This window comes from Giraffa tippelskirchi, chromosome 7 (assembly GCF_054371585.1).
Source record: "Giraffa tippelskirchi isolate mGirTip1 chromosome 7, T2T-mGirTip1v1.2.pri, whole genome shotgun sequence".
Classification (NCBI taxonomy): Eukaryota; Metazoa; Chordata; class Mammalia; order Artiodactyla; family Giraffidae; genus Giraffa; species Giraffa tippelskirchi.
Window position 1 is genome coordinate 34,707,180 of NC_137281.1, and position 27,171 is coordinate 34,734,350.

Sequence of the window (27,171 nt, forward strand, 5' to 3'; positions counted from 1 at the left end):
TACATTCTACTCCAGAATACATCTATCTTGTTCCAGTTTATAATTTTTTTTTTAATTACTTTCTGGTAAAATCGCTTAATCCTCTTCCCAAAGCAGAATAGGGACTGCTCAGCCTTTGCAGTGTCCTGCATGGCGTATTCTGAGAAGCTACCACGAGGTGGCAGCATCCACTCACAGACGCTACAACCAGCCTACCCCGTCTCTGCAACAAGGAGATGAGAGGAAACCTGAGTCCTCATCTCTTTAGCGGAAGGCGGAGATGCTGGTTCAGTGCAGGTTCGGAAAACATTGTAACCCTTTGTTTTAACCCTACGAGAGGCAATCTTCTCGCCTCCACAGGTACACACATAGTCCTCCCCTCACTCACTTAGAAGGTCCTGTTACTTTTTATACAGCTGTTCAGTTCAGTTCAGTTCAGTCGCTCAGTCGTGTCTGACTCTTTGCCACCCCAGGCCTCCCTGTCCATCACCAACTCCGGGAGCCTACCCAAACTCACGTTCATTGTGTCTGTGATGTCATCCAACCATCTCATCCTCTGTCGTCCCCTTCTCCTCCTGCCCTCAATCTTTCCCAGCATCAGGGTCTTCTCCAAGGAGTCAGCTCTTCGCATCAGGTGGCCAAAGTATTGGAGTTTCAGCTTCAACATCAGTCCTTCCAATGAACACCCAGGACTGATCTCCTTTAGGATGGACTAGTTGGATCTCCTTGCAATCCAAGGGACTCTCAAGAGTCTTCTCCAACACCACAGTTCAAAAGCATCAATTCTTCGGCGCTTGGCTTTCTTTATAGTCCAACTCTCACATCCATACATGACCACTGGAAAAACCATAGCCTTGACTAGACGGACCTTTGTTGGCAAAGTAATGTCTCTGCTTTATAATACGCTGTCTAGGTTGGTCATAACTTTCCTAACAGCTGTGGCTCTTTTAAACACACACACACACACACACACACACACACACACACACACACAGAGCCAAGCTGTCAGAGGGCTATTGCATCTGTTCATTCATCCCTATTTTAAATACTGAAGTCACTGGAGATGCAGCATGTTTGTTAAATAACAACTTCAGGGTCAGGATTTCCCAGCCCCCGGTGTCAGCCAGGTCACCTCAGTGGGGGCTGTACTCTGCACAGCCAGGATCTACAGGAAACCACAAACTAAGGAATCCCGGAAGTCAGATGAGCACACCCTGGTACCATGAAGTAACTTCATTTCCTTTTTTCACTCAGGTAACTGATTGTCAGTGTGCTTTAGTCACATCTCTATTTTCACAGACCACCTAGGGGTTGAAGAGAGATTCAAACCCACATTTGTCTGATTTCAAACTCCCTTCTTTCTACTCTCACTTTATTGTAGTGTTTATCTACTTTATTGGAACTTTTCCTGCAATACCAGAGGCAGGGGGACAAGAATATCCAGTTCTCTGAAAAGATTTAGTGTCACTTGGGTATTATTTTTTCTTTTTAGAAATAGAATCCAATAGAATTAAACAAAGAATTTTGCCAAATGCTAAACAGAAGTTTTCCTATTAAAGGCATAGCGTAGTTAAATGAAATGGAATATGGAATTCTAGTCAACAAGAATTCTCACAGGTATAACAGAAAAAGAAAATTTCTGTAACCACAACAGCACCTGAAATGCCTCATCATCATATAAAATTTAAGTTCTATGAAGACTGACACACTTGTTCAAAAATGTTAGTAAAATAAACTATGCATTCTTAGTTTGAGGTTAGATGTCATGTAACTCTGACTCAGAAGAGTTTTTTCTATGCTACTGCTAGCCACAGGGCCATTATAACCAGGAAATCAGTATGGCCTTAAGTTGCACTAATAAAAGAATGAAGTGATTATCAGGCCTCCCTGGTGGCTCAGATGGTAAAGAATCTGCCTACTATGCAGGAGACCCGGGTTCAATTCCTGGGTTGGGAACATCCCCTGGTGAAGGGAATGGCAACTCACTCCAGTATCCTTGCCTGGAGAATCCCCATGGACAGAGGAGCCTGGTGAGCTACAGTCCAGGGGTTGCAAAGAGTCAGACACAACTGAGCAACTAAGCACAGCACAGCACAGGCTGATGATGTATTGATCATCTGTTCCCACGTAACAAAATGCCACAAAGTTAATGGTTTAAACCAAGAACTTCCAGATGTTCTAGCTGGATTTAGAAAAGGCAGAGGAACCAGAGATCAAATTGCCAGCATCCGTTGGATCATAGAAAATGCAAGAGAATTCCATAAAAACATCTACTTCTGCTTCATTGACTACACTAAAGCCTTTTAGCTTAGTCTATGTGGATCACATACAAACTGTGTGGATCACAACAAACTGTGAAAAATTCTTAGAGATGAGAATACCAGACCTTTTTACCTGCCTCCTGAGAAACCTGTATGCAGGTCAAGAAGCAATACAACTGAACATGGAACAATGGATTTGTTCCAAATTGGGAAAGAAATACGTCAAGGCTATATATTGTCACCCTGCTTATTTAACTTCTATGCAGAGTCCATCATGTGAAATGCTGGGCTGGATGAAGCACAAGCTGGAATTAAGATTGCCAGGAGAAACATCAATAACCTCCAATATTCAGATGATACCACCCTTATGGCAGAAAGTGAAGAGGAACTGAGGAGCCTCTTGATGAAGGTGAAAGAGGAGAGTGAAAAAGCTGGCTTAAAACTCAACATTCAGAAAACTAAGATCATGCCATCTGGTCCCATCACTTCATAGCAAATAGATGGGAAAACAATGGAAACAGTGACAGGCTTTATTTTCTTGGGCTCCAAAATCACTGCAGATGATGACTGCAGCCATGAAATTAAAAGACGCTTGCTCCTTAGAAGAAAAGCTAAGACCAACCTAGAGAGCATATTAAAAAGCAGAGACATTACTTTGCCAACAAAGGTCCGTCTAGTCAAGGCTATGGTTTTTCCAGTAGGCATGTATGGCTGTGAGAGTTGGACTATAAAGAAAGCTGAGCGCTGAAGAATTGATGCTTTTGACCTGTGGTGTTGGAGAAGACTCGTGAGAATCCCTTGGACTGCAAGGAGATCCAACCAGTCAATCCCTAAAGAAAATCAATCCTGAATATTCATTGGAAGGACTGATGCTGAAGCTGAAACTCCAATACTTTGGCCACCTGATGTGAAGAGTTGACTCATTTGAAAAGACCCTGATCTTGGGAAGGATTGAAGGCAGGAGGAGAAGGGGACAACAGAGGATGAGATCGTTGGATGGCAGCACCAACTGGATGGACATGAGTTTGAGCAAGCTCCAGAAGTTGGTGATGGACAGGGAAGCCTGGCATGCTGCAGTCCATAGGGTCACAAAGAGTCAGACATGACTGAGTGACTGAACTGAACTGAAACTGATTATCACACTCTCCTCTGACTGGATCAGACCTCTCCCAATAGTGCCAAGTTCTTGTCATGACATTTTACGATAGGCTTTGTTAACCTAAAGAATGGGTTTTGATGCCAAAAGTTCTTATAATATTTTAGTATGAATTTTGTTAATAAAGAAAAGAGAGCTCAGAATGGTCAGGAGCTCTATGTCAGACATCCCCAGGGTCCTCAGCTGCTTCTCCTGCCATGAACTGAAGAAGAAATGGTTTCTTATTTATTTGGCTGCAACAGGTCTCAGTCGCAGCACGTGGGATCTTTTAGTTGCAGCTTGTGGAATCTAGTTCCCTGACCAGGGATTGAGCCCAGCCCCCCTACACTGGGAGCACAAAGTCTTAGCCACTGGACCACCAAGGACGCCCCAAGAAATGATTTAATGAAGGGGGCACAGCACCTGTACTCAAATAAGCAGGGCATTTGTTTTCTGGCGCTAGTGGTCAGATGCAGATCTTTGAATAGAAGGCACACAGACAAGGATTATATTGTGATAGGGAAAAGCATCGTCATGCTGAGTGCTGTCCCACAGCGGAACAGGTGACCTGGTGAGCGCATCAGTATTTGGTGAACCAGTGAGATCCATAAGCAGAAAATCCTTCCATGTATGTCATGTCCTGTGCCAAATTCTAGACGCACAGTGATGTTTGAGGTAAGCTTTGTCTTTGCCTTCACAGAGAACATAGACCAGAAAAAAATATAGTTTTAACTATAAAGTATAAAATGTACTATGGTGAGAACAAGAGCGCCAAAGAGCCCATCCAAGGGACACCTGACCCTGTCTCTGAGAGCAGAGAAGGATTCCGAGAATGGATGCCTAATATGACACTTAAATAGTGAAGGAGAATTCTTTGAATAAAGAAAATAGGAGAAAAAGAAGATTTTCCCCTGAGAAGCAAGCTCCTTCCCAAACACAATTCTCTGTAACCTCCTTCACATATGTGACCTTTAGAAACATCAAGAAAAATAGCCTATTGTTATCAGTTACCTACTGCTGCATAACAAGCCACCTCAATATTTTGTGACTTAAAACCATAACCATTTAGAGATCTTCCCTGGTGGTCCAGTGGTTAAGACTCCAAGCTTCCACTACACAGGGCATGGGTTTGATCCCTGGTTGGGAACTAAGATCACATATGTCATGTGAAAATTAAAAAAGGTAATATTAAAAATATAAAATATATTAAAATATTTAATATATTAAAACATTAATATTAATACATTAAAATATTTAATATATTAAAAATATGTTAAATTAAATATATTAAAAATATTTTTAAAACCACAGCCATTTATATGCTTATAATTCTACTCTTGGCCAGGTTTACACACAGGAACATCTCCTGGCTCAGCTGGGCTCATTCCTGTGGCTAAACTCATCCAATGGCTCCACTGAGATGGACTGATCAGATGGTCTCAGCCAGAGCACCTTGGTTCTCCCCCACAGCCTCTCACCCTCTGGCAGGCTAGACAGTTTCCTTGCTTGGTAGTCTCAGGGCTGCATTCCGAAAGGGCAAAGGGGGACATCTTAAGGCACCCGGGGACCCAGGCTCTGGAACTCACACAGCATCATTTCTGCCACTTTCTATTGGTCAGAGCAGGTCATAAGGCCAGTTTGGAGTCAAGCAAAAGGGAAACAGACTCTTCCTTTTGATAGGAGGAGCTCCAATTTACGGCGTCTCTTTTTCCATCTACTATGCGTATTTTAAGAAAACCCAAAGTGGGAGGAATTAGGGGAGACTCCAGAGAAGAGATGGTGCTTGAGTTCAGTCTTAAAGGATGAGTCAGAGTTTTTGAGGAGAGCATAGCATCGTAATGACATGGAGCTGTCAGAGAGGATAGGTGACCTGTTTGAGGAAGAATACAGGATTGGCATCGGCTCAGGGGGACAGAATTGTGGGGAAAGACCTATCGGAAGAAGAACATCACCACACCTAGTCCTGTCCCTCAGGCATCTGGCTATTCATGATATGATTAATAAATGCTGACTGTGAGGGACTTCCCTGGTGGTACAGTGGTTAAGAATTCAACTTCCAATGGTGGGGACGTGGGTTCAAGCCCTGGTGGGGGAACCTAAGATCCCACATACTGCTAGGCAGCTAAGCCCGGGCACTGAAACAAAGACCCAGTGCCGCCAGTTTTTTAATTAAAAAATAAATAAATAAAATAATATAAAATAAACACTGTCCAATCAAGGCCAAAATTATGAAGGTTATATGGTAAATGTAGGAGTTCACCAAGAGAAAATGTTTAATCAAGGGAGTTAGGCAATGAGACTGTTCCTAATGTGTCTGAAATGTCAATTCATAGACACTGCAAAAAGTATTATAGCATCCAAACTATTTTGTTTCCATGGATCTGGTCACGACCTTTAATTATCTGTACCTTCTGTGGAGGCTGAGGTGATCATCTATGTGAATTCTGGCTCCTTGTTCTGATCACAGCAATTCACTCAGAGCAGAGTAGAGAAATAATGTCCTCAGCAAGTTACATTTCCATCTGACATAAAAACGGACACTGAAAGCAGAGGACCATTATGAAAGCAGGTATGAAGGCATATGGCGGCTAACATTTAAGCCAACACACGTTATCTCCCTCCAGTTGGATTTACACAAGATTTTTTTCTTCTCTTTGCCTTCAAATGGTAGAAAGGAGATATTTTATTGCTAAAAGGCTGGAGAGAGAAAGAACTGAGACTGAAATTCTGGAACTAATCAACTTTGGCAAAGCCAAGATAATGGTTATTTGTCACTATAGTGGTAGATTGCCCAGGATCACATGGGCCAAATTATTTAAGCCACTAAGAACAAAGCATAAACATTTCCCCACATCTATGGTTGCTCTGTGAGCAGGAACCAACATGACTCACAATGAAAGTGCAGTCATAAAAGACCACGTATTATTATTATACGATTCCATTTACATGAAAGGTCCAGAAGAGGCAAATCTACAAAGACAGGAAGTAGATTCGTGGTTGCCTAGTACTATGAGGAGAAACAGAGGGTAGCTGCTAAAGGACATAGGGTTTCTTTGTTGTTATTTAGTCTCTAAGTCGTGTCCGATTCTTTTGTGACCCCATGGACTATAGCCCAGAAGGCTCCTCTGTCTGTGCCATTTCTTTCTCCAAGGGATCTTCCCGATCCAGGGATCAAATGAACTTGCATCTCCCGCAATACAGGCAGATTCTTCACCACTTAGCCACAATTTCTTTGAGGGATGATAAAATGTTCAAAATTTGATTGTGTAACTGAGCAGAGGGCCTTCCTAGGACAAACTCCTTTCCCATGTGCTCTGCCTGCCTCTTGTTTGTAGAAAAACTAGCCTCCTAGGGCCTTCCCCAGCTTCCAAAGAATATATTTAATCAAAGAGGTGAGAAAATACAGAGATAGAGGAAAGCAGTTGAGCACAGGTATTAATAGTTTAGCCAATAAACAAAGTCAGAGACCTTCAGTTCCTCTTCAAGGGCTGTAGATAATATTCTGAGCCAAATCCTTTGGGCTGTTTTGCAGCCACTGACATCCCCACCAGGTGGGAGAAGTTAACTGTGTGCTGCCCGCAAACACATAGACCCCAGACCAGCTGGAACCAGAAGGTTGATGTTGCTGACTCTCAGTTACATCACCACCCGCCAATCAGGAGAAGGTCCACGATCTGATCACACACACAGTGCAACCCCCTCCCTCTCCCTGTCTTTATAAACCTTTGCCTGAAAGCCATGGGGAGTTTGGGCCTTTTGAGAATCAGCCGCCTAAACCCCTTGCTTGTTCCTGCTATAAACACTGCACTTTTCTTCACCACAATCTGCTGTCATTAAATGGGCTTTTCTGCATGTAGGTGAGCAGACTGAGTTTGGTTCAGTAACAGTTGTGATGGCTATAAAACTGAACACATTAAAAATCATTGAATTGTACACTTTAAATAGGCAAATATATGGCATGTGAATGCTATATCAATAAAGCTGTTCCAAATAAAACTAAGTTAAATTAAAGCATAAACTCTCTTTACATGCAAATGCTGTCATTTGGATGCTGGCTGGCAACCAGCCTCCAATCTAACCTTTGTGCCCAGAAAGTCTTTTTGAAATCAAGAAGAGACATATTCTCAAAGCAAAAACAAGTATAATAAAAGTGTCTTCTGCTTTCTAATCGTGCCCTTTGTTTTTTAATCCAAAGGTAGCAAAGGTCTTTCACACACAATGGTCTTAGTGATACTCTCCTCAGTCATTGCCCGATATAGTTTTTTTTCACTGACAAGTAAGTTTAATGTAGTTATTTTCATTATGTTTTTATTGGCGTCTAGTTGCTTTACAACATTGTGTTAGTTTCTACTGTACAGCAAAGTGAATCAGCTGTGTGTGCATGCATGCATGCTAAGTCGCTTCAGTTGTGTCCAACTCTTTGCAGCCCCATGGACTGTAGCCCTCCAGGCTCTTCTGTCCGTGGGATTCTCCAGGCAAGAATACTGGGGTGGGTTGCCATGCCCGTCTCCAGGGGATCTTCCAGACCCAGGGACTGAACTTGCATCTCTTAAGTCTTCTGCGTTGGTAGGCGGGTTCTTTACCACCAGCACCACCTGGGAAGCTTGCTGTACGTATACATATATCCCCTCTTTTTTGGATTTCCTTCCTTTTTAGGTCACCACAGAGCACTGAGTAGAGTTCCTTAAGTTATATGGTTGGTTCTCATTAGTTACCTATTTTATGTATAATATCAACAGTGTATACACGTCAACCCCAAACTCCCAATTCATCCCACCAAACCCTCTTCCCCCACTGGTGTCCATATGCTTGTTCTCTATGTCTGTGTCTCTATTTCTCATTTGTAAATAAGATCATCTATACCATTTTTCTAGATACCACATATATGTGCTAATATATGGTTTCTTTGTTTTTTTTTTAATTTATTTCTTTTTTAATGGAAGGATAATTGCTTTACAGAATTTTGTTGTTTTCTGTCAAACCTCAACATGAATCAACCATAGGTATACATATATCCCCTCCCTCTTGAGCCTCCCTCCCATCTCCCTCCCCATCCCACCCCTCTATATGAGGGGTGTTTTTCTCTTTCTGACTGACTTCATTATGTACGACAGTCTCTAGGTCCATCCACATCTCTACAAATGACCTAATCTCATTCCTTTCTATGGCTGAGTAATATTCCATTGTGTATATGTACCACATCTTTATTCATCCTCTGTTGATAGACATTTAGGTTGCTTCCATGTCCTCACTTTCAGGAATAATTTTATTTACATTTATTTGCATATTTCAATGCTATTCTCCCAGAACGTCCCATCCTCACCTTCTCCCTCAGAGTCCATAAGACTGTTCTATGCATCTGTGTCTCTTATTCTGTCTCGCATATAGGGTTATCATTGCCATTTTTCAAATTCCATATATATGCATTAGTATACTGTATTGGTGTTTTTCTTTCTGGCTTACTTCACTCTGTATAATGGGCACTGAGGTTCAGAAACATCAGAATCATATAGTGGTCAGGGCTTAGCTTTAGTAGACATACAGTGCTTTGTTCAAATTCCTTAAATACAACTTATCAACCCAAAGACTTTTGGCAAGTTTTTACACCTGAGTTTTGGTTGCCTCATCTTTATTAGGGATGATAATAATGCCTTTCTCATAGGCTTGTGAGAACTAGAGGAGAATTTATACACACACAAACACACACATGGACATACACACAGATAGAATGCCTGGTACTTCAAAAGAGTTTAGCAAATGGTTATTAAACTGGTCTCTGGAGTCTGACTACTTGGGTTCAAATGCCAGGCCTGCCATCTGCCAAAACTCAATCATGTAAGAAGCTTGGCTTCTCTGTGCCACATTTTCCTATAAAAATGAGGACAGTAATGGGCTTCACTAATGGCAGTGGTGATTCAGGGGACATGGGTTCTATCCCTGGTCTAGGAAGATCCCACATGCCATGGGGCAACTAAGCCTGTGAGCCACAACTACTGAGCCCATGTGCCCAGACACTACAAGCTACAACAAGAGCAGCCACTGCAACCAGAGGGTAGCCCCTGCTTGTGACAACTGGAGGGAGCCCTCAAAGCAGCAGGGATCCAACAGTCAAAAACAAATAAAATTCCTGAACAGGGATCAAACCCATGCCCCCTACAGTGGAAACACGGAGTCTTAAACATTGGACCCACAAGGAAGTCACTGTTCAACTTAGTTTTGATAAAGAGTTTTCTGCTATGATCACAAGGCACTCATATACCGCCCTGCTCTATGCTTAGTTACTCAGTCGTGTCTGACTCTTTGCGACGCCATGAACCCCACCAGGCCCCTCTGTCCATGGGAATTCTCCAGGCAAGAATACTGGAGTGGGTAGCCTATCCCTTCTCCAGGGAATCTTCCCGACCCAGGAATCGAACCGAGGTCTCCTGCATTGCAGGCAGATTCTTTACCAACTGAGCTACCAAGGAAGCCCCAATACCTATTTTCAGGAGAGTATATAAAGGTGGCCATTTGTATCTTGACCTTCACCTAGGTCATTCATTCATTCATTTTCCTAGTGCTTTCACTAGCCCAAGTTCAAATAATTTGCAATATATTAAGCTTCGATTTCCTTATCCTTGTTAGGAGACAAGTCTGACCAGATTTCTCACTCGATGCAAGACCTGGGTCTTCTGTGTAAGGTATGTTTGAATGGAGAACAGCCTTGGAAGCTAGAGACACGTATTTCATGAGATGTTTGGAGATTATCTCTCTGGAGATATGGCAAGGTAGTAAAGATAAGCCTTTTCCTCCCCTCTCCCTTAGTGGAAACCTGCTTACCTTCCAGGGGAATAACTATCTCTCTCACCATTGGAAAGGGTCACCAGTCTCCTAATCTGAGGGCTCCTGTCCTATAGGGCACCCCTCTGCATGAACAGGTAATCTCTAGCCCTCATAACCTTTCCCCACGGAGCGTGAAGCAGGCAGAAAAGGTGCCCTGGCAGGTGATTACTAAATCCTCCTTGTCTCTGACCCAGAGGTCTCATGTCTGCTCTAAGTATATAAAAACTCTAACAGGGTAACTCATAAGCTTACAAGTAAGGTAAAAATCTCAGACTTTTTTCAATTTCTGACTTAAGATTTTATAAAATGAATAATAAGAGTCAACCCTTTAGGATTTTCATCAAGACCATGTGAAATAATGCATGCAAACATTAGCTATTATGTGTCAGTCACTGCGTCTTAATATGGGCTTCCCAGGTGGCTCAGTGGTAAAGAATCTGCCTGGCAAACAGGAGACACACGTTCAATCTGAGAGCACCTTGACTTTGTCTATCTGTGTCTTGTTCTCTGATGTCTTCCAGCCTTGACAAGTGCTGTTATTTCATCCTGGTAACATCCTTCCTTTTCTGCTTAGTAAACTTGTACTCATTCTTCCAGATTCAAGTCAATGTTTCCTTCCCCAGATGTTTTTTCCCATATTTTTTATTGAAGTATAGTTGATTTACAACATTAACATTAGTTTCAGGTGTACATGGATAAGGAAATGCAAACCACTCCAGTATTCTTGCCTGGAGAAACCCGTGGACAAACCTAGCAGGCTACAGTCCATGGGGTCACAAAGAGTTGGACATGACTGAGCAACTATTACTCACTCACTCAGGTGTACAGCATAGTGATTCAGTATTTTTATATGTTATATTCCACTTAAACTTATTACAAAACAATGGTTTTATTCCCCATGCTGTACAATATAGCCTTGTTATTTATTTTATATGTAATAATTTATCTCTTAATCTACCTTTCACCTCTATTCCCCTCTGCCTTCACTCTCCTCACTGGTAAACACTAGATTGTTCTCTATATCTGTGAGTATGTTTCTGTTTTGTTACATGCATTTGCTTGTTTTAGATTCCACATGTAAGTGATGACATAGAGTATTTGTCTTTCTCTGATTTATTTAAGCATAATACCCTCTAGGTCCATCCACATTGCTGCCAATGGCAGAATTTCATCTTTTTTTGACTAAGTAATATTCTATTATATACATATGTGTGTGTGTGTGCTCAGTTGTGTCCAACTCTTTATATACATATATTCATTATATCTTCTTTATTCACTCATCAGTTGATGGGCACTTAGGATGCTTTCATATCTGTGCTATTGTCAATAACGTTGCTATGAACATTGCATGTATATCTTCAGATCAGTGCTTTTGTTTTTTTCAGATATATACCAACAGTGGAATTGATGGATCATATGTTAAAGTTTTAGTTTTTTGAGGAACCTCTATTCCGTTTTCCATAACCACTGCACCAATTTACAACCCCACCAGTAGTGTACTAAGGTTTCCTTTTTGCCACATCTTCACCAAAACTTGTTATTTGTAGACTTTATAATGATAGTCATTCCAACAGGTGTGAGGTGATATCTCATTGTGGTTTTGGTTTGCATTTCTCTGATGATTAGAAGCTCCAATACATTGGCCACTTGATGCAAAGAACTGACTCATTAGAAAAGACCCTGATGGTGGGAAAGATTGAAAGCAGGAGGAGAAGGGAATGACAGAGGATGAGATGGTCGGATGGCATCACCAGCTCCATGGACATGAGTTTGAGCAAGCTCTGGGAGTTGGTGATGGACAGGGAAACCTGGCATGCTGCAGTCCATGGGGTCACAGAGAGTTGAACATGACTGAGCGACTGAACTGAACTGATGATTAGTGATGTTGGGCCCTTTCTCATGTGCCTGTTGGCCATCTGTATACCTTCTTTGGAAAATCCAGGTGGTTTTACTTGACATCGCAGGTTGGATGTCTCTGTTCTGCACTTCTCTGGCAGCAGCATCTGTATTTACATTTATCACCACACTTAGACAACCCCAAATCAGTTCTGCCCTTCAAAATGCTCAGTCTTATGGCAGATGCTATACTTTATAATTGCCCTTTTTTGCAATGTCCCCCTAGGGTGATGATATGTTTTAGAAGGATACTGCTGGCTGCCCTAAGGGGCAACACTGGAGTCCAAGAGTCTAGTGAGGGGCTTCTGGGGTGACCCAAGAGAGGGCTATGATGCGACCACACGGACGAGAGGCAGGTGCCTTCTACTTCCTGTGATAATGAGAGCTGGGCCTGAACCCTGACTCAGCCCCTCCCTTGCTATAGACTTTGGGTTCCAACTTCCTGGCATCATTGTGAGAAATAAATGAGGGAATAAACGTTTTAGTAGCTGTTTATTAGTATATTCTGGAGGTCAACCGGGGAACATGGAAGGTGATAGAGAGCTGGATCAAGGATGACTTGGATTTCTGGAAACGGGTGAAGTCAGAAATGACTCAACATTGAGCATGTCAGGTCTTGACGGGAGCGCGTATTTGGGATCTGTGGATGGAATAGGTTCAGGCCTTCACATCTCAACCAGAATCCTGGTTCTCACCCCCGTGAGCAGGGCAGGGTGGATCCAGCAGAGGCAGCCAGAGGGACAGAACTGTTTGGGAGAAACAACAGGCCAACCACGTGACAGGCTAGGGCTATTAAAGGTGCTCTGTGTGACCCTGGGTGAGTCACCTTCTCCATGTCACCCCTCCTGGTTCCCCATTCAGAAGCAACCCCTCTAGTCTGGGCTCCTAGAAACACCACACGACAGGCAGTTACTTACAGCTCCCCCACAGCCGCAGCACAGACGGGCACACACAGGACGCGCGAGGCCACATGTGCCGCGCCCTCTCCGTGCAGGTAACCGACATGAGCCCAGGGCTGGTCCAGAACCCAGAGCTAGCCATGATTCTAGCTGACAGGGGAGCTGGGGCCCTTCAGATGAAGTGTCTTGAGTGTGAAGCAGAACAAAGGGAAACCAAGACACACCCAAGGGCCGCACACAGCAAGTCACAGTTGGACACCTTTAATAAAGGGTTTTCAAAAATCATTTATTGAAATCCTTATAGTTATCAGGTAAAAAAGGGAGGTGTGCTTTTCCAGAGTAAATTCACATGCACAGAAAAGTGTTTGGAGACATTCTGTGAGCCAGGGGGAGAGGTTTCCAGATGGTCCACCAGCCAAAGACCCCAGTACATTCTCTGGGGGCTCTGGAGATGCCCTCCAACCCTGAGGAGGGGCAGAGTTACCAGAAACTCCTCCTCCAGCCTCCTTCTGGCAAGAGTGCCTGCACCCAGGCCTCCCCCAAGCTCTTCTTCCAGGGCTGCACCTTTTCCTGGGGCAGGCTGGGCGTGCAGGACAAGGGTTGAGGGAATACAGAAGGCCCCGGTCCATCCAGAGCAAGGGCTGCTTCTTCAGATGAGGTGGCCTTCAGCAGTACCATCCCCTCCCCACCCAAGGCCACGAAGACAGCCTGGCATCCCCTGCCCTGGCTCAGGGGCCTCCTCTGTTCTCCTCGGGACAAGAGGCCACAGGGCTTCTCGTCGAATGGGTCTGGAAGCCAGTACATGTCCACCTGCCACCACTCCCACACCCACATGCAAATGGGGCACACCCAGACGTCAGCACAGAGCCACACACTGCTCACTGACTTCCACGTGTACACACAAATGAATGACACAACAAGGTCACACTCAAATGCAGTCATCCCAAGGACACATGAACACTCTCCAAAGATTCCAAAGAGGCATATTCCTATACAGCCACCATATACACATGTGTGCACGCGCACACACACACCCCACATACAAGTGGGCCCCTCATAAGTACTCTCTCCTTACACAGTTTATATAAACATCCAGGTAGTAGCTGCTAGGGGCAGCTGCTCAGATCCCCTGCTCCCTTTGCATTGAAGCATTCACTTGCCAGGTAAGGTCATGCAGCAGGACAAGGGATGGGGGGAGGTCAATGCACAGGTCTAATAGCCAGACCCCTTGTCCCAGTTCAGGACCACTCTTCAGGGCCATTATAGCTTCAGAGCCTTTGTTCTTTATGCACAGTCCTGCTTCCATCATTCCCATAGGTGATGATGGCGAGAGCACTCCCCTAAAAGTACAAGTCTGTGCAAAGGTCTCTCTTTCCTTCAGGGTCTTCAGTCCCCTGGCCTGGAGGAGACTACACCTTTTCTTCCTGCAGCCTGAGGCTGACCCACAGCACTGATCCACAGCCTGGGCCTGGAGCAGAAGCCTGGAGATGGTTCCTGGACAGGCCACCAAGGAGCTGACTCCAGGTCAGGAAGAGATCAGGGGATCCTCACAGTCATTGCAGCTGGTGCTGAAATTGGTAAAAGCAATCTACGCTTCATCTGTGCTTTTGTTCCCAGTCTCAAGCCCCAGTTGGCCACGTGACCTTAGGCAAGACTTCGTTCTTTTGACCTCAGATTCTCCATATATACAGTGGGAAGTCTGGAGTTTGGGACACAGGCTTCCACTGACATCTATAAAGGGCTGCATGGCATGGCCTAGATTTACGCTGCTCCAAACATGGTCCACTGGCCAGCCGCACTGGCCTAACCAGGAAGCTTATAAGAAAAGCAGAATTACAGGCCCCAGTAAGACCTGCTGAATCAGATCCTGCATTTTCACAAGACCCCAGGTGGTTCCGATGTACATCACAGTGTGAGAAGCACTGTCCTGAAGGAGTTCTGAAAGCCCTTTCAGTTTCTAGAGTTCTATGATCTACAGCTTCACTTGCATTGGGATGGAGAATGTGGGCCTTTGGGTTGAGAGGGGTTATTGATTTGCCAGCGAAGTTTTGTCTTTGTTGCTCTCTCATGACTATAGACAGCTCAGTTGGCAGCTGGAACTCCAACAGAATTTCTGGCTGTGTGGTAAGAGTAATTTTTAAAATAATAATACAAACAATGATGAAGGTTGAGTATGGTGAAGAAAGAATTTCTTTATGCCTCAGGATCTCCTCACTATTAGACATTCCTGCTCCCTTTCACCCAGGAGAATCCAATAAACATTTAGATCTACCTGGAACTCGGGGGGCTGACTTTTCTGAGCTCAGAAAAGTTCTTGGAAACACTTCCTCTGAGTCTGCCTGAGGGTGGCCAGGAAATGGGAGAAAGGCTCCAGACGCCATGTAACAGGGCATGATATTATCAATAGTCATTTCCAACTGTTGGAATCCAGAGCCTGTGAATGCCTGAATCCAAAAGTCACCAGGACTGCCTGGACCAAGGGCTTACATGTGGTTTGTGAAAACTGATTTAAAGGGAATGGGAATTCCCTGGCAGTCCAGGAAACGGTTAGGCATCCATATTTTTACTGCCAAGGGCCCAGGTGCAATCCGTGGTTAGGGAACTAAGATCCCAAAGCCCCACAGCATAGCCAAAAAAAAAAAAAAAACTTATGAACTTGACATATATATATGTGTATATATATATATATATATATATATGAGTGGTTACTTGGAACTTTATATGTTAAATAAAGAGAATGTAAATAAAGTACAGATACATGGTTGACTTGAGGGCAGAGGAGGCTGCCAGAGGCTCTCTGATTGCAATGGCAGATGGATGGATTAAAGAATTCAGTCAGTTCAGTTCAGTCGCTCAGTCGTGTCCAAATCTTTGCTACCCCATGGACTGCAGCACACCAGGCTTCCCTGTCCATCACCAACTCCCAGAGCTTGCTCAAACTCATGTCCATCAAGTTAGTGATCCCATCCAACCAATTCATCCTCTGTTGTCCCCTTCTCCTCCTGCCTTCAATCTTTCCCAGCTAATTAGCAGATGAGGACCAAAATCTGAAATGCAGGATTCAGGAGTCCAGGTCACTAATAGTAGGGTTGGGAGTGGGAGGTAAGAGGGTGAGAAAAAAAAAAACAACAACAAAAACCAGGAAATGGCCAGAAGAGGTGATCAGTCAGAAGAGGGACGCCAACTAGCCACTGTCTTCTCCTGAAGATAAGAGTTAGAAGGTGGAGAGCCACCCTGATTACGGTTGAGAAAAAAGACAGGAACCAGTGGGGGCAGCAGGGACAAGTTAAACAGTGAGGTGGAGCACTGGCCATGTTTTCTCCTTCCTTCCTCCCCAACATGCGAACCATCATACATCCTACACAGTTCGAATCAAATACCATCTCCTCCATGAAGGCTTCCCTGATTTCCACAGCTGGCACTGAGTCCTCCCTCCTGGGCCCTCCCTGGCTCTCTCTTCTCCAACTCATCTTTGCCACATTCTGCCTCATCCTATTAGAGCTCCCTTAAAAGGTAACTGGTTGAGAATTCCCTGGCATTCCAGTGGTTAGGACGCCATGCTTTCACTGCCAAGAGTTGGGGTCAGGGAACTAAGATCCTGAAAACCACCTGCCAAAAAAAAAAAAAAAGGTAATACTGTGTACCCTTTGTATTTGATTTTGTGTGTGTGTGTGTGTGTGTGTGTGTGTGTGTGTGTGCACGCGCACCTCTTCCTTTAGATTCCTGGTTGGAATGGAGACGTGGTGGCTGAAGCTGTGACTGCCTCCTTGGACCACTGGATAAGGGCCACACCTTACAGAGGGTGGAGGCACAAGCTGGGTTGCTGAGGGCTGTGTGGGGCAGAAATGCCATACTAGCCCTGGACTGCCTATCTCCAGGTTTTTAAGTTAGAGAAATACAGTTTATCTTGATTAAGCCTATTATTTTGGGTCTCTGTTACCTGCAGATAACCCTAATTTTAACTGATAAACTGGGAATTATTTCAGACTCCTTTTCTACTTCTACCTGCATTTTAATCACCACAACACTTTTGATTCTTCCTCCTTGATATATCCAGATCTGTAACCTTTTCTCCATCATTGCTACTTCTACCTGAACTCAGACAATCGAGAATTTCTTGCCTGGATTATTGTCAGCCTTCTTTCGACCTTCCCTCCATACTCCTTGGACTTCCCTGGTGGCTCAGTGGTAAAGAATCCACCTGCCAGTGGAGAAGACACAAGTTCATAGCTCAGGAAGATCCCCTGGAGAAGGAAATAGCAACCCACTCCAGTATTCCTACATGGAGAATCCCATGGACAGAGGAGCCTAGCAGGCTACAGTCCATGGGATCGAAAAGAGTTGAATATGACTCAGTGGCTAAATAACAACAACAACACTACCCCTAACAACTGTCCTTTCCAATTCACCTTTCATACCAGTAACTCAAATTTGCTTTCTTATAAGAAAGTAAAATGTAAAACTAAAAGTAAAATGTACAGAGTTCCACACCCAGAATGGTGATAATTGGTAATATTTTCTGTAATTTTTTATGAAGCAAATATGACAAAGTTGTCTTATTCTCTCCACAAGGGCAAACACCCTCTTGTGCCCTCCTGATCCTGAACTGAACTGTATCTTTGGTGCATTCTTTCAAACTTTTACATACGTTTATGAGTGAATATATGCTATGGTTTTGTGTATTTTCAGATTTTATCTAGGGACTTCCCTGGCAGTCCAGTGGTTAAGAAGACTGAGTCAGTGGTTAAGACTCAGTCTTCCAACACAGGAGCTGTAGATTTGACCCCTGGTTGGGGAACTAAGATGCGGGGGGCAACCTGCGAGCAGGACGTGCCTTGAAGAACTGCCTTGTTAACTCAAGGGTTAATTCCAGGGCAACCTGGCAAGCAGGCTCTGCTTTGAGAGCTGGGGCTGCCTTTGTTAACTCAAGGGTCGAGTCCAGACATAGTTCTCTGTCCCGCCACCTCTTGTTGTTTATTAAGGAAACTTCTTGCAGCCTTCTAGAGCGCATCTGACGCAGGACAGATGGCTTTTATGACCTGAGTCCAGAGATACGACCTGAGTCCTGAGATACAGAGTCATGAGATCTTAATTGATGGCTTTGTGTTGCCTAGGTGATACCTGAGTTTTTAGATACAGAATCATAAGATAATCATGGGATCTTGATTGATAGCTTTATGTTACTTAGGAGATTTCTGATGCATGTTACTTAGGTGATTTTTGATGATGGTATAAGGGTATAAAATTCTGTGTGTAAAAATAAACAGGCATCACTGGCATTACAGGTTGCAGTGATCCTCCTAACGCCCCGCTGTGTCTGTGTCTGTGTCTCTCTGTGTCTGTGTCTGTTTCTTTCTAAGCCGAAGAATCCCGCGTTTGTGTCTACGTTGACTCGTCGGCTGGCTCCGACAAAGTGGCGCCCAACGTGGGGCATCGACGTTTAGGAGATTCTCGGCCCTGCCCGGAGGTGCGCACAAATACGCCTATCAGGCTTGAAGAAAAAAGAAAAATAAGGTAGGGGCAGGCAGGTTTATAGTTGAGAGTAAAAAATGGGGCAAGATCATAGTCGTCAAGTGTTTGTTCATGTGTTATATGTAATGTTAAGAGACCGAGGGGTCAAAGTATCTAAGCCTAAATTACGCACATTCTTGCAGTTTGTTGAGGAAGTCTGTCCATGGTTCCCTGAGGAAGGAACTATGAGTTTAGAGATTTGGAAAAAAATTGGTAAGCAGATTCAAACACATTATACACTCTATGGCCCTTCTAAAGTTCCAGTAGAAACTTTCTCATTGTGGACTTTAATTCGTGATTGCCTTGATTTTAGTCATGAAGAAGGTTCTAAAATTAATCAAATGGTTGATGAGGAGCAGATTTCTGCTGCTCCAGAGGGTCAAGACAAATTGGTCACTTTGTCCCATCTTGTAAAAAAGGAGGATGGGCTGTCTCCTTCTGATGAGGAAGATTTAGATGAGCAAGCAGCTGAATATCACCAGGATGATTGGGATCTGTTGGCTGAAGAGTCATCTCCTGCTGCTAATAAGATGGTGCAACAGTCCTGTTGTGCTCCTATAGAGCGTCTTACATTAAAAGAACCACCTCCTCAAAAAATTGTGGTACCTGCTGCACCACCCACTTATGCCGCTTCTATTATTGCTGGGTTAGATCCTCCTCCCGCTCAGGCCACGGTGCAAGTTCAGGTTTTTTCCCCATTACAGCAGGCCATTCACCAGGCATATAAGGATGGGGAAAATGTTTCTGGTTTCCCAGTTCTATTTCCAGTACTAGAAAATGCTGGTCAGCGATATTATGATCCTCTTCCCTTTAAACAGTTAAAAGAACTTAAAGTCGCCTGTGCACAATATGGGGCTACTGCACCTTTTACACAGGCTATGATTGAGAATTTAGGGGCCTTAAATCTGCCTCCTAATGACTGGAAACAAATCGCTCGTGCATGTCTTTCGGGCGGTGATTATTTATTGTGGAAATCAGAATTTGCAAAACAATGTCACAATATAGCTGAAATCAATCAAAGACAAGGGATTCATACAACTTATGAAATGTTGGTAGGGGAAGGTGCATTTCAGGCTACCAATGCACAGCTAAATTATCAGCCAGGAGCATATCCTCAAATTTCCAACGCTGCACGACAGGCTTGGAAGAAATTGCCATGTCCCTCTAATAGATCAGAAGATCTTGCAAAGATACGGCAGGGGCCTGACGAGCCCTATCAAGATTTTGTTGCCCGGCTTTTAGAGGCTGTGGGAAAAATAATGTCTGATGATCAAGCAGGTATGATTTTAACTAAGCAATTGGCTTATGAAAATGCTAACTCTGCCTGTCAGGCTGCTTTGCGGCCATATAGAAAGAAGGGGGCTTTGTCTGATTATATTCGTATTTGTGCTGATATTGGTCCATCTTATATGCAGGGAATTGCTATTGCAGCTGCTTTGCAAGGGAAAAGCTTAAAAGAGGTATTATTTCAGCAGCAGCGCAAGAAAGAGATGATGAAAAATTCGTCCAATGCTGTTTGTTATGCCTGCGGCCAAGCAGGACATCGAGCTGCAGTATGTCCTCAGAGGACTAATAAGGGGACAAGAGGTACAGCCCCGAATGTATGCCCTAGATGTAAGAGAGGAAGACATTGGATGAAAGACTGTAGGTCAAAAACAGATTCACAGGGCAATCCATTACCCCCCTTGCAGGGAAACTGGGTGAGGGGCCAGCCCCTGGCCCCAAAACAATGTTATGGGGCAATTCAGCAGACTTCTCCAGTCGAAAGCGGGTCTCAGACCTGTTTAGAGCCACCTCAGGGAGCGCCGGATTGGACTTGTGTGCCTCCTCCTACACAGTATTGACCCCTGAAATGGGAATTCAGACTATTGCTACTGGAGTGTTTGGGCCATTGCCTAAAGGGACAGTAGGCTTACTGTTAGGGAGAAGTAGTACCACTTTAAAGGGCCTTAGTGTCGCTCCAGGTGTCATAGATTCAGATTATCATGGAGAAATTAAAATTATGGCAGAATCACCTCGTACCATTAGTACTATTCATCCAGGACAAAGAATTGCACAACTTGTTCTCCTCTCTCTTAAAATCACAGGGCGTGAAATTCAAAAGACACGTGGCACTGCTGCCTTTGGGTCTTCAGATGCCTATTGGATCCAAGCTATTAAAGAATCCAGGCCTGAATTAGAGCTAAAAATTAATGGGAAAAATTTTAAAGGGATTTTGGATACTGGAGCTGACGTATCTGTTATTGCTGAACATCATTGGCCCAGCGGATGGCCTAAACATATAGCTATTTCCACTTTGCAAGGAATTGGGCAGTCCAGTAATCCAGAACAGAGTGCAGAGCTACTGCATTGGCAAGATCAAGACGGCCATCAAGGCGAGATGCGTCCTTACATACTACCTAGATTGCCAGTTAATCTTTGGGGAAGGGATGTTATGTCAAAGATGGGAGTCTTTCTTTACAGTCCAAGCACTGCAATAAGTTCACAAATGTTTGATCAGGGTCTTTTGCCTCACCAGAGCCTGGGTAAGCATGGTCAGGGAAGAATTGCGCCAATTCAGCCTCAAAAGCTGGCACCAGGAGCAGGGTTAAGATATTTTTAGTGGGGACTACTGATTGTCCTGTTACTCATGCTGATCCTATTGTTTGGAAAACTGAGGAACCTGTGTGGGTAGATCAGTGGCCCCTAACTATAGAAAAAATGCTGGCTGCACAACAACTGGTACAGGAACAGTTGGTTTTGGGCCATATAGAACCTTCTAATTCACCTTGGAATTCACCCATTTTTGTTATCAAAAAGAAATCTGGAAAATGGCGCTTATTGCAAGACCTTCGTCAGGTTAACAAAGCCATGCAGACTATGGGTGCTTTGCAACCCGGGTTGCCTTCTCCAATGGCAATTCCTAGGGGAGCCCATATAATTATTATTGACTTAAAAGACTGCTTTTATACCATTCCCCTTGCACCTCAGGATTGTTATCGTTTTGCATTCAGTGTTCCTTCTGTTAACTTTTCACGACCCATGCAGAGGTATCAATGGAAGGTGTTGCCTCAAGGAATGGCTAATAGTCCTACATTATGCCAAAAGTTTGTAGACGCAGCCCTAACAAGTGTGCGTGAAAGGTTTTCAGATGTCTACATGCTTCATTATATGGATGACATTCTTTTGGCTCATACTGATTATGCCTATTTATTAAAAGCCTTTTCTGAAGTAGAAATTGCATTAAAGTCTAGAGGTTTAATTATAGCTACTGAAAAAATTCAAACTTTTCCTCCATATTCTTATTTGGGCTTCCGTCTAGAAAAAGAAAAATTCTCTGTCCCTCATCTTCAGTTACGAAGAGATGGGTTACGCACTTTAAATGATTTTCAAAAGTTGGTTGGAGACATTAATTGGATACGCCCTTACTTACGCCTCCCTAGTGTAAATTTGAAACCATTGTTTGATATTTTGAAGAGATTCATCACCTACGTCTCCTCGGCAACTAACACCACAAGGAGAGTTGGCTCTACAAACTGTGGAAAGGGCACTTGCTGAACAATATACGGCATACTGTGATTACACCCGACCATGGGGATTATATATACTTGCTACTCAACATTCACCCACAAGAGTACTATATCAAGATAAGCCATTAAAATGGATTTATTTGGCAGCTTCTCCTGTGCGGGCTCTTGATTCCTACCATGTTCAGGTTGCTAGGGTAATTGCTAGAGGTCGAAAAGATTCTATTATGTATTTAGGCAAAGATCCCTCCTTTATATGTGTCCCTTTTTCATCTGAACAACAGAACTGGCTTTTCCAGTTCTCTGATGACTGGGTGCTTGCCTAAGCTGACTTCCCTGGACAATTAACTCAGCACTACCCAGCTGATAAGCTATTGCAATTTGCTTTACAACATCCATTTGTTTTCCCTACTATTGTGAAAGAGCATCCTCTTCCTAATGCTGTAACTATTTTTACTGATGGCTCTTCTAATGAAATAGCTAGTCTTGTTGTCGGTCAACAAACATTTTTTACTCAAACTATTTATGAATCAGCACAAGAAGTTGAGTTGTATGCGGTGCTGGGAGCTCTTCATACAGTTTCTTCTGCCTTCAATTTATACTCAGATAGTCATTATGTAGTCAGAGCCATGTCTGTCATTGAAACAGTCCCGCTGATTGGCTCGATTAAAACTTCAATATTTGATTTGTTTTTTCGTATCCAAAAGGCTATACAAACTCGTGTCAACCCCTGTTTCTTCGGCTATATACGAGCTCATTTGGCTCTGCCTGGACCCCTTGCTCAGGGTAATAAGATAGCAGATGCCCTGACAAAAAGCATTTATTTTCAAGATGCAGCCTTGGCTGCCAAAGCTTCTCATGCCATACATCATCAAAATAGTCATTCTTTACGCTTGCAGTTTCAGATTCCTAGAGAAACAGCACGACAGATTGTTAAAAGCTGTTCCACATGTCCTCAGTTCTTTGTTGTTCCCTCTTTTGGTGTCAATCCTCGTGGCCTACGTCCTAATGATCTTTGGCAAATGGACGTTACCCATGTAGCTGAGTTTGGAAAGCTGAAGTATCTTCATGTTACTGTTGATACCTATTCTGGCTTCCTTATGGCCACAGCACTTTCTGGAGAGGCTAGTAAAAATTGTATTCAACATTGCCTCCGCTGTTTTGCTGCCATGGGAATACCCCGTGTGTTAAAAACTGATAATGGTCCTGGCTACACTGGACGTAAATTCCGTTCCTTTTGTGACACTTTTTCTATACTGCATAAAACTGGCATCCCTTATAATCCTCAAGGACAAAGAATTGTTGAACGAGCTCACTTAACCCTAAAACATCAACTGAAAAAATTAAAAAGGGGGAATTGGGTGCAGGGCAGTATCCCTTCTCTATTGAGCCACGCTTTATATGTTTTGAATTTTTTGACCTTCGATAATAAAGGCAATACTGCTGCCCAGCGCTTCTGGATGCAGGATCCACCACGGAAGTACCCACTCGTACGATGGAAAGATCCTATGAACGGATCTTGGAATGGTCCTGATCCTGTATTAATATGGGGGAGAGGCCATGTTTGTGTGTTTCCGCAGAATGCCGAGGCGCCGCGCTGGCTCCCAGAAAGGCTGGTACGCGCGTCGGAGGCAGTCCTTGACAGCTCAGATGAGGCGAATGACGGACAGCGATGATTCGTCTCTTCCATCATCACAGCAAGTACAAGCCCTTTTGAGGCTGGCCCAACAGGGGTCTAATCAAGATATCTCTCCTTTTAGAGTGAGGATTCAATTATTACTGCTTTTGCAAAATCTTTCTGGTGTTCAGGGAAAGGTATATTGGGCCTATGTCCCTGACCCTCTCTTGTTGCAGCCAGTCACCTGGGAGATGGCATTTATTCCTGTATATGTTAATGACACTATTACACTGGGAGGATCCTCAGATAAACATATTGTTCCACAAAATGCTTCTCTAAATTATACAGGGTTTTCTGCAAAACTTCCCATATGTATGTATAAAAACTATAATGCTTCTAGCTGTCTTTTACTTACAGAAACCTTCTACAGAACCAAGATTGCTGCTCAGAATACATGGATACTACGTTTCCCATCAATAACAGAAAAGGCTGGACAGACCCAACAGCGGAATGGAATAGGGCCTAAGGACATTCCCTTTTGTAGACTTGGACTAAGGGAACAGCAGATCTATGTGCCTTGGACATCATGTAGAAACGAAACTGCTACCACGTATACCATCTATAATGAGACACAAAGGCTTTGGGACTGGGGTCCTGATTTGATGACTGCACAAGGGTCTGGCTATCGAGAGCTTCATCCTCCCATTTGGAATCTCGGCGGTGATAAGATCTTCCAGACAGACCTGTGGAAGCTTGCTGCCGCTACAAGCAAGACAGTGAGGTTGTCGTATACAGGCGCAAACCATCTGAATGAGCCTTACAGATATCCTCGTGCTTGTGTACCTTTACCTTTCATGATAATAACGGGGTCTGTTGCTATTCGTAAACAATTTGGTATGTATAATATTACCTGTTTAAACTGTACATTGTCAAATTGTATTCGAGGAATTGATGACAAGTCAGGCTTGCTTATTGTAAAGCAACCTCCTTTTGTTGTTATCCCTGTAAATGTGTCAGAATCCTGGTATGAAGATACAGGAATAGAATTGTGGAAACGCCTGAATAATGCACTCTCCAGGCCTCGGAGAGGAATAGGTTTAGTTATACTAGGGATAATTTCTCTGATAATGTTAATAGCATCCACTATTTCTGCTTCTATTGCGCTTAGTCAGTCTATTCATACTGCTGCCTTTGTAGATGGGCTTGCCAAAAATGCATCCAATGCTTTAGAAATACAAGAAGATATTGATAAACGATTGGAAGATCGCTTAAATGCTCTGTATGATTCTGTATTATACTTAGGAGAACAAATGCAAGAGCTGAAGCTTAGGAGTAAATTGAGATGTCATGCTAATTATTATTGGATATGTGTCACTCAAAAAGAGTATAATAAATCAGATACACCATGGCAACATATTAAAGCTCATCTTGCTGGAATATGGAGTCATGATAACCTTTCTATAGATTTGGTAAAGTTACATCAAGAAATTCTAAACATTGAAAATACGCTCTCTCCAAACACTGATATTGGCTCCACTGTTAATAGATTTCTAGAAGGGCTATTTTCCCATTTTCCTACCCTGAGTACATTTTGGCATTATATTCTCGGTCTTATGGTTGTACTGGCCGTTTTACTGCTGTTGATGTGTCTCATTCCATGCTGCATCAAGCGCTTAGCTTTAGAGCTGCTTAACATTAAAGCAGCTATTCATACTGATCATTTAAAGCACAAAATCAGTGCTTTAGTAAAAAAATAAGGGGGAGCTGCGGGGGGCAACCTGCGAGCAGGACGTGCCTTGAAGAACTGCCTTGTTAACTCAAGGGTTAATTCCAGGGCAACCTGGCAAGCAGGCTCTGCTTTGAGAGCTGGGGCTGCCTTTGTTAACTCAAGGGTCGAGTCCAGACATAGTTCTCTGTCCCGCCACCTCTTGTTGTTTATTAGGGAAACTTCTTGCAGCCTTCTAGAGCGCATCTGACGCAGGACAGATGGCTTTTATGACCTGAGTCCTGAGATACAGAGTCATGAGATCTTAATTGATGGCTTTGTGTTGCCTAGGTGATACCTGAGTTTTTAGATACAGAATCATAAGATAATCATGGGATCTTGATTGATAGCTTTATGTTACTTAGGAGATTTCTGATGCATGTTACTTAGGTGATTTTTGATGATGGTATAAGGGTATAAAATTCTGTGTGTAAAAATAAACAGGCATCACTGGCATTACAGGTTGCAGTGATCCTCTCAACGCCCCGCTGTGTCTGTGTCTGTGTCTCTCTGTGTCTGTGTCTGTTTCTTTCTAAGCCGAAGAATCCCGCGTTTATGTCTACGTTGACTCGTCGGCTGGCTCCGACACTAAGATCCTGCATCCTGCAGGGCACAGCCAAAGCAACAAACAAATAAGTAAATACGATCACTTCTTTAAAAAATAACAAATAAAATAAACTTTTATCTAAACGGCTCCATATTGCAATTATAGTTCTGTAACTTGCTTTTTTATGTTCTTGAGATCATACGTGTTGATACCTATAAACTGAGCTCATTCATGTCAGCAGTCTGTAATTCTTCACTGTTTGACTGTAACAGCTGCTGCTGCTGCTACTAAGTCGCTTCAGTCGTGTCCGACTCTTCACGACCCCATGGACTGCAGCCCACCAGGCTCCTCCGTCCATGGGATTTTCCAGGCAAGAGTACTGGAGTGGGGTGCCATTGCCTTCTCCAGCACATGCGTCTAATTTTCTATTGATAGCCAACTAGGTTGTGGCCTGTGTCTTACTTTTACCAATAACATTTCACTGACATCCTTAAACATACACAAGGTCTCTAGGATCTATCCCGGGAAGTATAATTGCTGGGCTCTGGGGACAATGATTGTTATGCGTTGAAAGGTATCCTGCAAAACTGGAAGCTTAAAGTTCCAACCCACATACCTGGGAATGTGATTTACTAGCAAAGGAGGTCTTTGCAGATGTAATCAAGCCATTAATGTGAAGCCCTTACTGTGGTCCCTAACCCCGTATGACTGGCATCCGTGTAAGAAGTGAAGAGACACACAGGGAGAGAACACCACGTGCAGATGGAGGCAGGGATTAGAGCAATCTGTCAGCAAGCCAAGGAGCTAGCAAGGACTGCTGGCAACTGCCAGAAGCTAGGAGAAAGGCATGGAACAGATTCCATCTCAGAGACTCCAGAAGGAATGAACCCTGCCTTGATTTTGGAATTCTAGCCACTTAAAACTGTGAAAGAATACACTTCTGTTCCTTTAAACCATCCAGTTTGTAGTAATTGGTTACGGCAATTGTTAGCAAACTAATGCAGACGGGGAATGGAAATCATGGCCTGTGAGGGCAAAGGCTGAGGTCAGAGAGTGAGCAGATGAGTCTGAGACCGTAAGTTGGGGCCTCACTAGGAAGAGCCTAGAATGTGACAACAGATAGGCATCTAGACTTACTCATTTACCCACTGTCATGCCATAGAAGATAAATAAACTAAGTCGGCAAGAGACACAGTTCAACTTGGGTTTTAGAGAAGAGGGTCACAGAAACA

At 43.6% G+C, this 27,171-nt stretch overlaps 2 protein-coding genes across 3 annotated transcripts in view; one reads left to right on the forward strand and one right to left on the reverse strand.

Annotated features, from left to right (window-relative positions):
• The window catches only part of LOC145514266 (uncharacterized), a 718,708-nt gene that overhangs the window by 690,844 nt on the left and 693 nt on the right, over positions 1 to 27,171 (reverse strand). The window contains exon 2 of one of the 2 annotated variants that reach the window (XR_014060007.1): positions 13,253 to 15,109. The exons of the other annotated variant lie outside the window; for it this stretch is intronic. The gene's annotated coding sequence lies outside the window, so the exon portion shown is untranslated. Of the gene's footprint in view, positions 1 to 13,252; positions 15,110 to 27,171 lie in introns of those variants that run through there. 2 annotated transcript variants of the gene reach the window in all.
• Positions 13,064 to 25,879, forward strand: LOC145512391 (endogenous retrovirus group K member 25 Env polyprotein-like). Its single transcript, XM_081506123.1, has 4 exons — positions 13,064 to 13,232; positions 14,441 to 14,569; positions 18,353 to 18,506; positions 23,590 to 25,879. Exons 1-4 carry the CDS (start codon positions 13,064 to 13,066, stop codon positions 25,382 to 25,384), a joined length of 2,247 nt encoding a protein of 748 aa, XP_081362249.1. The 3' UTR covers positions 25,385 to 25,879.